Source organism: Gastrolobium bilobum, unplaced genomic scaffold (assembly GCF_033153095.1).
Source record: "Gastrolobium bilobum isolate Gb01-03AN ecotype WA unplaced genomic scaffold, APGP_CSIRO_Gbil_v1 utg5416, whole genome shotgun sequence".
In the NCBI taxonomy this organism is placed as follows: Eukaryota; Viridiplantae; Streptophyta; class Magnoliopsida; order Fabales; family Fabaceae; genus Gastrolobium; species Gastrolobium bilobum.
Window position 1 is genome coordinate 27,403 of NW_026896473.1, and position 10,316 is coordinate 37,718.

Below are 10,316 nucleotides of genomic sequence, written 5' to 3' on the forward strand. Positions count from 1 at the left end.
ATTTTGTTTCATTTCTTCGTTCTTGGCATCACATTTTCCTCTATAACCGTTTTGTGTTTTCTTCACTCGAAACTTTGACAAGGAGTTATGAGTTCTTTCTTTGCTTATCATCGTCCCCCCCCCCCCAAACAGGTATTCTCAAGTACACATTTCCCTCTTATGTTGTCTACTAGTGTTTCCCACTGCGAGTTCGTTTCTGTTTTCTGCACATGTTTTTTTTTCTATGCCTAATTCAAGGAGCTATTGAGTTTTCTTGGTGCCTTTTTCAAAGTTTTAGGGCTCTAGTGTTTAGTAGCCTCTTCCCCTTCCTTTTTGGAGTGAGAACAATAGGGATCTTTAATCACTTGGCTTGTTAAAGGGGGTGAGTGACTTCCTTGGTTTAAGTAAATAAGTTGTATTCAAGGTTCTGGTATGGAACCAAACCGGGCTGGAGATAGTCGAGATCCAGCTAAGGAAAATGACTGGGTACAGAGATTTCCCAAAGGAGCTCGTTTTTGGTTTTGGGGGAAGACGGTATAGAGGAGGAGAAACTATAGTTGCTTTTTCGTGGTTATTGAGGCAGAGGAAGTAAAAGGAGGTTTTTGATATTTATGTTCCATTGAATATATATATATATTTTGTTGATGTTAGGCCACATTTTAGGCAGAGAAAGTAAATTGTTGTATTCAAGATTTTTGATATTTATATTCTATTGAATATATATATATATATATATTTTATAGTCTTTATTCTTATTATTTTTTATTATTATTAAGGATTATACCCTATGTATTCTATTTTTTAATTTAATATTTTTCTTTTCAATTACGTATTGCGTAGACATTTTTTCTTTTTTATATTCCATTCTATGCGTTAGGGTATATGTGTTAGGTTAAAAAATTCCTCTCTTTACCCTCTCACTCTCATTTTCACTGATCTCATTTCACTGCATCCCTCCAATTTTTCCTCCCACTCATATTTCCCTCCTTTGAGAAGAGAGTTCCCTCCTTTTACTCTCCAATGTTTGGCTCCTCCTAGTTCCTTGCGGTCTCTCCTGCCTTCAAGTGGGTCTCTCAGGTGGTCTCCTTTTGGTTCCTTACGGTCTCTCCGGTGGTCCGTCCGGCGCTCACCTCTTCCAAGGTGCGTTCTTTTTTTGTCCATTTTCATAGCTCACCTCTTCACCCCAATATCTGATTCTTTTTCACTTTTCCTCTCTGCAAGGTGCGTTCTTTTTCACTTTCGGTTCACCTCTCTTCGCACTCCCAGTGTCCCGTGGCGGTGACCCATTCTCAACCAATTGATACTGGTAGCTTTCAAATTTCTCAACCACCAAGTCCATATTGAATGCTCCAGGTAATCTTCGTTCTTAATTTCTCAACTGTCTTTCTGGCATTATGTTCATTAATGGCGATGCCGGAGGAAGAAAGCCCTTCTTGGGTTACGCACCGCCCGCCATTGTTCTAGTTTAGGAATCTCTTCGTATTCTCTTGTTTGATTCCGTTCTTATTTATTCTTTTCTGGGGATTTGTTTGTTTTTAATGCTCTTTTTTAATAAATTATTTGTTAGAATTGGTCTTTGTAATTACCACTGTTTCTTGGGATTCATGAATATTTTCTAATCAGATGTCTTTGTTCCAATGCTAATTCTGTTTTTTTTTTGTTTTAAATTTCTCCAACATCTTGTTTGTGTTTTTTTTTCTTCTTTCTTTTTTCCGGGGATTAACCTTGTGTACCTAATACAATGTCGAAACCATTAATCTCTAGGATGTAGAAATCCACCATAAATTTTATATATATTACAAAATTTCCAGATGCAGACAGTTACGACCGTGCGTCTTGGGTTTTCCGCCTAAAGAACTCCTTTTGGTTCGGATACGCCATGGCCACATTAGTGGTAGTGGTTGTTGTGAAAGAGTACTGTTAGTGTAGCACAGTAAGTACAATGAAGAGAGGGGCACGGAGGGAGATAAGAAGGAGTAGTTGGGGATTCATAAATGGATAATGGGTAATTCAGGATAGGTACATATCATTACTAGTTAGCATATTCAGAAACCTTCCTTATGAAGCATATCTTTATTTTTTTAATTTTATTTTTTTAAATCTCCAATTTATTTATTTTTTAAATTGTTAAAGGTGTAGCTTGAAGTTTATTGCAAAGTTTTTTGAATTCAAACTTTATTCTGTATCACTGTAAATATTTTGTGCACTCTTTGTATTCCAGGGCCTTCATCCTGTGGGCTTCCTAGAGGAATCATTTGTGTTATTTCAATGAGGTGCAAAGTGCAATGTTTATTTGCATACTTTCACAAACCATTAATGAGTCCTTTGATATAAAATAAACAGGACAAGAGTTAGCTAGTACATCCTAGACAGTTAGACACAGACTAGAATTTGCACTTGTTAGCTGCCATCAACAGTTGATGGTTCTAACTTCTAACTATTCGACAGCTAAAAATTAGTGGATGTGAAGAGCGTATTTATTATCTGTGTGATTGTTTTAATTTATCTGTTTAGGCAATATGAGCAGTTTTCAATTGTTTTTTGGATCTGTTATTGTGGCAACATGTATTTCTTTATCTATGCACAACACAAACTATATTGATTTGATTTATTTGTTGCGGTCATATTCTGACTAACTTGATGCATCGTACGTATACAATAATTACTTTGTTTCAAGAAATGTGTACATACTACTAATTACTTTGTTAGTTAGAAAATTTTAATAATGGCGTGTGACTACACTAAAGTTGTGTAATGAGTCTTTTATTGGTGATGTAATGGGGCAGTTATTGGTAGTATAATGAGTGATTTAGTTGGTGTTTATTTGGGTGGAATGTGTCTCTTAATTTGCTTTATTTCAGTTTTAGTTTTTGGCTTTATAAGAAGCTCGTGTCACGTTTGATGAAGTATTCAATAAAAGAAAAAGATTCCCTCTTCCAATATTGTGTGTTGTATTTCTATATTTTCTGCATCATATTTTTATAACATTAACCTCGTGGTTCCTTGGGATTTATTTGTGTGGTTCGTGGAATGGTGTCTGGCTTTGGTTTTCTTTACGGCCATATGGTTATTAGTGTAATTGAGAGCAAGTTGGGCAAATCGGTTACTCTCTTTAAATGCGATTGGTTTGATAACTCCTCACGTGGGACAAAAGTTGACCAGTATGGAAATATTGAGGTCAATTGGTCAAGGAGTTATGCACTTGGCTACGACCCATTTATACTTGCTTAACAAGCGGAACAAGTTATTTACGCATTATACCCTACTTCCCAACAAGGGTGGAGAGGAGTTATCAAAACCAAAGCCCAGAATATTATCCCTAAGTCGATGGAGTCAGACTCAAATGATGTGACTGATCCATTTCAGGATGATGGGGAACATGAACTGCCTATAAATGTTACAGAGGATGATGTGCCAAGCAATCTTTTTGATTCCACTGGAGAGTTACAACCCTGTCTTGTTATATTGGACAATGAGGAATCGGACGATGACGAACAAGATATTTATTCAGATAGTGAGCCTGAATTCGATGATTATGAGAGTCCAGAGGAAGGTGGGCAAGAAGAATTCGAAGAACAGGAATCATCCGATTGATTTCAGTTATTCTTTCTTTAAGCTTATCTGTTGTACTAAATAAATAATTTTTATTCACAGACCACATGTTATATGTATTATACAATTATGTTTTATATTTTTTATCTTTTAGGATCTCTATATGGTGTATGCATCCATTAGTGACAAATGGAAGGCCATAATGGTAGACGTCGTATTGCATACTTATTATATTTATATATATTTTTGCATTATGTTTATAAGTTTTCACAGATGGTTCATACGGATAGGCGTACTGGTAGTGATGGTAATGTCGGTAGAGGTCGAGTTACAGGCCGTGGTGGCAGAGGAGGTAGGACGACATCATTTACCCCCTTTGGTAAGTCGTACAACTTCCTCATCCCTCCCTCCACTTCGGATAGGATCATCACCATCTACCATCGACTTTGTTATGGGAAGTGCGTGTATTCCTCACACTCCCACTGACCCGATGGGGTCGACACAGCAGGTTAAGTAAACTATCATTTTGTGATTTAGATATATATTATAGGTTCTTTTAAGCATCTCTCTACTAACTTTTTTAATGCTTAACATTTTTTCCCTTTTGTAGGTTGCATCCCCTGCAAGCGAGGTAGGAGATGCTGCTTCGACACTTCATTTAGAGTGGGGGAGGTGTGATCCACAGACTAAACGTATATGGGTTCGTCCTTTAGGCACCACAGAGTAAATTGTAATTGTTACTAATGATGTACTAATGTGGCTTCTAGCATTGCTCAATCGTTATAATCAAATAAATTGATTTAATATTTTCAGGTTCGAACCTTATGATGAGATCATGGACTTCATTGATAATCAAATATTCCGTAATTTTAAACATGTATGGAGCACATGGAAAGACGTTCCTAAAGACACTCGTCTTGGTTGGATGAATGATTTCTTGGTAAGTTATGTATATCTCGTTAATGCTAATGTTTTATTACAAAAATGTATACTAACTACACATTTGTCACCAATTTGTGCGCTAATCGAAAAAATTGGCAATTTACAGAATCATTATAGGTGGTTGCCCGAGGATCGCCATAACCTGGCAAGAGCTTGGCATCACAGAGCCACGACAATGTTCGCAGATAAAATGCATAAAGTAAGATATGACATCGGCAAAAATGCATGGTGTAGTGAATCATTAAAAATCCAATTGAAAGAAAAATGGAAAAACTGTCCTAAGTTTCAAATGAGATCTGCTCAAAATAAGGAAAATAGGGCCAAGCAGGACACACACACATATGCTGGAGGGTCGATTCCAATCAGCAAGCATCGACAAAGGATAGTAAGTATAAATTGTTTTCTAGTTCGGTATTCAACAATTCGTACTTGCAACTAATGAATTAATGATTTTCCTTTGTATTTTCAGGAGGCTTCTAGAGAAGTGCCGCCTGAAAAGGTTGATTGAGCTACCTTCGAGCGAACTCATTCCCAACAGCCTGAAGCTGGTTAAAGGCGGTGGTTAGGTCCCAGAACGGAGCTAATAGCGGTTTGATCATTTATTATTTGACGTTTGTTTTTTCTATGATGATTTATGTCATGTTTTACATGTCCATATGTGTGCTGGTTTTCTTTACTTGCAAGAAAATTATCATAAACTTGAAGAGGAGAGGTCCGCACAGGCGGCGACAGACGGTCAATCCAGCTCCTCCTATTCCGATAATGGAAACATGTTGGTTACAGCTGCAGGTGGATTCAACAAGAAATGAAGGATGGTCGGGCTGGGAGGATATGCTAGCCAGCTAAAGCCTAGTAAGCGGCCCTCTACCCAGGTTGACAGTGTTTCTGCAGGTAAACTCAATGCATAGTTAATTCTTTTATGTTTTCAATTTCTATTCTATTAATATTTTATTTTAAACATTTAACTTACTGTTTTATAATAATGTATTTGCAGATGAGCTTAAAAGGATGAAGGTGTCCCACTCCCAGATTCATGAGCAATTGCATGCTGCGACAGAGCAGCTAACTCAGCAAGCGAACTTTATGAAGCAGCACGCTGACATTATGAAACAAATGCAGGAACAACTCCGACTTTTAATGCAGGACAAGGAAGCCAACTGCAACAAGTCGAAGGGACCGGCGCCGGATGATGACCCTGATGATGATGATGATGACTTTGCTAAGACTTTAGAGGCATACTAGTTGTTGTTTGTATGTTTTACTTCTTTTAGGACTTCAGAGATATATCAGATATTTTTTGTATGTTTTATTTTGTTTAGAACTTTAGAGACATTTTAGTTGTAGATTTGATGGTTGTTGTTGTTCACTTTTGTTGATATACTATTTAATTTTAATTTAATTGTTTATCCAGTATTTTTTTGGATTTCTGTTGCTCAATTTATGTATCTATGTTCAGTTGGAATCGTTGTTGTTTACAGGAAAATTAACAAAAGTTTAATATATTTTTTTATTTTTTTTTAATTTAATTCCAGAATTTGTGGCGGAATTTTCAAAACTCCCTTGCAAAATTCGTAGCCTTTTGCGAGGGAAAATCAAAATGTTCCCTTGCAAATTTTGCTACGAAAATTTAATACAGCCCTTGCAAATTCTGCTACGGAAATTTGCGAGGGAAATTGTACTCGCAATTTAAGACACAATCTGCGACGGAAAAACACTGTAGATAGGTCTGTTGTTCGCGAGGGAAATTTACTTTTTGCAAGGGAACTTTTCCGTAGCAATTTGCGAGGGAATTGTCATATGACAAATTTCCCTTGCAAATATATTTGCGACGAGGGTTTTAGCAAGGGATCGTGTTCCCTTGCAAATTCTGTCGCAGACAGTTTTTGCAAGGAAATTTTTCCCTTGCTGATTGTGAATTTTCTAGTAGTGATCAATGCTCTTCTCTTTTTGTTGTTGTCATTTTGTTATCATCAAAACATACCTTGTATCTACAGAATTACCACAATGAGACCACCATATTTTAGTCCCAACACTTATTGGTCCACATACATCAATATGTACAAATTCTAGTTGAATATTTGCACAAATCCCTTTGATCTTGTAAGATTACTTGGTCATTTTACCTTCCAAACAGAACTCACGTGTAAGATTTAGTTCAAAGACTAGGAAATTTTGCTTTTTTAACTAAACCAGATTTCCTATTTGAAAAATGCAAACACGTGACAAATGTTGGTTTTTGCACAAGTTGCGCATAGGCAACTTGAATGCACAATGCTAGTATGCACATCTTTTCACATTATTTCACATTAGATTAATAAGTCATTCGTCAAAAGAATTAAATCAGTGAAATGTTTCTAATTTTGCACTACATGGGTCTACCATTTTGAACTACATTAATGGAAGTTGAACAAATACAGAGATCCCATTAAAAAATAAATAAAAAATAGTCACGTATAAGTTATGGGGATATACTATATGTCAAGGCGTATAACATGAATCTTCCATTACACAAATCACTAGGCTTAGTCTATCTATAGTATCTTACATGTATTGTTAGAATGACATTTACATTATTTTGGAGAGAGTTGTTATCAATTATCAACCATAGTTTAGAATAGGGTAAGCATTGCTTTCATCAGGAGAGAAAAATTACATTTAAGCCTTTATTTTTTATTTCTTGATAACAATCATTTAGAGGAAACTCAGGAAAGTAGAAGGCACGTGCAGCCAACGCTAAAAGATTCCATGGCTTCTTTTTCAGGCTAGAACACAAAAATAAGTCTAAAATAGTGTGCCAACGTTTGTTGTTTCTTCTCTTTTCCCTAATGGTATTGATGAGTTAATTGATATTTGACTTGAAGTTATGTGGATGAAATAACTTCAAAACATTTTTCTCATTAGTGGTGCAAATGAAAATATTAGTGTTAGTTTTTTTTTTCCTTATCTTCTAACACTAGTTTAAACGTAAATACTTTTCATTAATTAAAGTGAAATAATGTATGAGACCGAATTCTATCATAAGGAAAATTCTAGAAATCTACTAATTAACTATAATAAAAATAACCCCCGACGTCAAATTTGAGCGTGAAGGGTATATACTAGATCATAAAATTGGATTGGTTCAATAATTAACGAGAAAGTATTAAACAAAACAAACGAATACTTGTGTAATTAATAGGGTGGTACATCAATTAATATAGGGATTTGCATTTGTCATTTAACATGACACAACAAATTTTTCTACACATATAACATTTTGTGAGGCCCACACTTTTTGAAGAAAAAAAAAAATTACAGCACGCAAAACGAATCTCTATAACATTACCACAATCACTTTTCCTGCAACATAACTCTTATAAAACCCATTAATATATCACTTCTGTTTTATCTTGCTAATTGTTATAAAACTCATATTAAGGAATCTTATGTGAATAATTTAAAAAGTAAGAAAGGGACAAAAAAATATTTGTGCGGGTGCGTGAGTGGGTATGTGTGTGCATATGCGTGTGTTGAAGAATTAAGTATAAGTGAATAAAGTTTTTTATTGATTAAGAATGAATTAAGTAAATATTACATAAGTGAAATGACTGGTACACTTAATCTGTTAAGGTTTTGAGTTGAGTTGTAATGTTTAAACTCACTTAATGTCATTGCTAACTTAATGCTAACTTAGGTCGTTGATGATGGTCTCTCTCCTATGAATTCCCCTTATAACATTAATAAAATTAAAAAAATAAAATAAAAAATCCTTTGGGTCTATGTATTTGAGGGGAGACAGTGACAGGACGCTTGGGAGGGTTGCCACTTGCAACTTTTAAAAAAGCATAAAGTCAATAAAAAAAAAAACTAAAAAATGGAGCCTCAATAGTATTGAGAAGAGGGAAAACAGAATCACCCACATGGATAAAGGGTAAGGCCCAAAAATTCATCCACTCAGGATGACAAACATTCATTGGTAAATTTTGCCTTTGTCAAAAAAAATCCTGACTTTCATGCTCTAACATATTGCTCTTTCCAACAACAAGGACTTACCTAACTACAATAATCACTACATTGGACCATCCTGTATTCTTTCTGTATCAAGCAAACTCTATTTACCACAAAATTTCCATCTTTCATCCATAAGCTGAACAAGTAAAAACAATTTATCACATGAAGAATTTTGCCTTCTCAGAAACCATTTTCTGCTGTCAATAATCTGTTGCAAGAGTGAGATATTGCAAAATGAGTAAAAGAGACTAAGACAGAATCAAAACATAGAATTAGCAATAGCATGAAGTATAAACTAAGGAAAAGATAAATGACCCATCATTTCTTATGGCCACATATATATATATATATATATAACTCTTACCATCATGTTTCTTCTTCAAATTCCTAGCAAATAGCAAGCATATAATCACAAAAGCCACCGCAGCTACCCCTCCTAATATAATAGCCACTGTTTTCCCTGGATTGTGCCCTGTCATTGCATCAATAGGCAAAATATCACAGTAATAAATTAAAATATGATTATACTGAGCAGAATAGCACCTTTAATTTGAACATTGGGACAAAAATAGGAAGGGGGCTAATGGTATTACAAAATGAACCTTCGTTTATGAAAAGGACAATGAAAATGACAGATTATTCAAAATTTAACATAAAGATATTAAATTTTGATACTTTTTTTTTCTCTCCCAATTTTTTGTTTCATTCATGCCTGTTTGGTTCAGTGTGAAACTGTGAACTTCTTTGGAAGTATTAGACATAATTATTACCTGCAGAAGATGAAAAGTATGAAGAAGATGATGCTGCAGATGAAGATGATCTAGTTGGAACCCCATTTGGGTAATAGTTAAAACTAATGAAGCACTTATGCAGAAAGACTTGGCCTGAAATAGAGCTACCACATTCAACTTCAGCTCTTTGCACAGCATTTTTCACACACTCTCCACAATCAGAATCACCAACATCTCCCTCACATTGCCCCATGACATACACAGATTGGTAGCTAGTTGTGTAAAAACCATGACCACTAACCACCCCATTTTCCATCACTGAGAATGCAGTGTCTCTTCTCTCTTCAAAACCACTTCCAGCAGCATTTGTCCCACCACAAGTCTTGTACAGCATCTGCATACCTGAGATTTGTGAAAAACCAGCAACCTCATAAAGCATATAACAACCTTGTAGTTGAACTCTGGCAGCTATGGTTTTGCCACATAGTTTGTCAGACAAAACTGGGAGTCTGCTAACACAGTTGTAGCAATCAGAATTGCTGAGATCCCCTCTACATTGGAAGAGACCAGTTATGCTGCTTTGGCCACTACCAGAAGTGGCCTTATAGAACTTGGTTTTGGTGGATTGTGAAACCAATGAACCAAAGAGTGTAGAAAGTGCTTGTGAGTATACCCCATTTGGATCTGTAAAAGTCTCCTTTGAGCAACCTTTGTAGACTAAAGTAGAGTAATCAGAAGCAGATTCTGCAAGATGGGGTGCCTTCAGATTTGTGAACAAAACCAGGAAAAAAGAAAGGAATATGGGTTGTCTAGCAAAACCCATTTAGCTCTCTCTCTGTGTGTGTGTGTGTGTGTGTGTGTTATTGAAGGGTTAAATCATGGCAATTTTGGGGGAAACCCTTAAAGTTGAAAGGGGGATTGTGAGTGTTATAAGAGAAATCAAGAATTTTGGTAGATTCTTTGAATTTTCTACTACTTTTTGGCTGAATCAGGAGCCAAAAGGATTTGCTTCTGTGGTTGAGTGACTCAGAGTTCTGGTTTAGTGGTCCTAGGGTGTGTTGGGTTTAGGATACCCTACAATACAACCACAGTAGATGTGAACATGGATGAGTTGCATCTACC

The 10,316-nt window shown here is 35.7% G+C and overlaps 2 protein-coding genes across 3 annotated transcripts; one reads left to right on the forward strand and one right to left on the reverse strand.

The window, feature by feature from the left end:
• The first annotated feature begins 18 nt into the window (after positions 1–18).
• Positions 19–5,835, forward strand: LOC133299909 (uncharacterized). 2 transcript variants are annotated; one of them, XM_061499403.1, is made up of 10 exons: positions 31–132; positions 976–1,119; positions 1,201–1,332; positions 3,346–3,532; positions 3,822–4,039; positions 4,142–4,254; positions 4,345–4,471; positions 4,580–4,858; positions 4,943–5,364; positions 5,468–5,835. In XM_061499403.1, exons 3-9 carry the CDS (start codon positions 1,324–1,326, stop codon positions 4,979–4,981), a joined length of 972 nt encoding a protein of 323 aa, XP_061355387.1. In that variant the 5' UTR covers positions 31–132; positions 976–1,119; positions 1,201–1,323; the 3' UTR covers positions 4,982–5,364; positions 5,468–5,835. The 2 variants fall into 2 exon arrangements, with proteins under 2 accessions (XP_061355386.1, XP_061355387.1); XM_061499402.1 differs by lacking the exons at positions 976–1,119; positions 1,201–1,332 and having other exon boundaries at positions 19–132.
• Positions 5,836–8,594: 2,759 nt separating this feature from the next.
• On the reverse strand, positions 8,595–10,017 carry LOC133299913 (plasmodesmata-located protein 2-like). Its single transcript, XM_061499406.1, has 3 exons — positions 9,234–10,017; positions 8,828–8,935; positions 8,595–8,671 (listed from the first exon to the last, which is right to left on the reverse strand). Exons 1-3 carry the CDS (start codon positions 10,015–10,017, stop codon positions 8,664–8,666), a joined length of 900 nt encoding a protein of 299 aa, XP_061355390.1. The 3' UTR covers positions 8,595–8,663.
• Positions 10,018–10,316: the final 299 nt, after the last annotated feature.

Bases quoted from the DNA above. Each gene is read 5' to 3' on its own strand.
- LOC133299909 (XM_061499402.1), top strand. From the start codon at position 88: ATGAGTTCTTTCTTTGCTTATCATCGTCCCCCCCCCCCCAAACAG. The intron at 4,255-4,344 runs GTAAATTGTAAT...TAATATTTTCAG, and splicing joins CGTCCTTTAGGCACCACAGA to GTTCGAACCTTATGATGAGA. The intron at 4,859-4,942 runs GTAAGTATAAAT...TTGTATTTTCAG, and splicing joins GCAAGCATCGACAAAGGATA to GAGGCTTCTAGAGAAGTGCC.
- LOC133299913 (XM_061499406.1), bottom strand. From the start codon at position 10,017: ATGGGTTTTGCTAGACAACCCATATTCCTTTCTTTTTTCCTGGTTTTG. The intron at 8,936-9,233 runs GTAATAATTATG...ATGCAATGACAG, and splicing joins ATACTTTTCATCTTCTGCAG to GGCACAATCCAGGGAAAACA.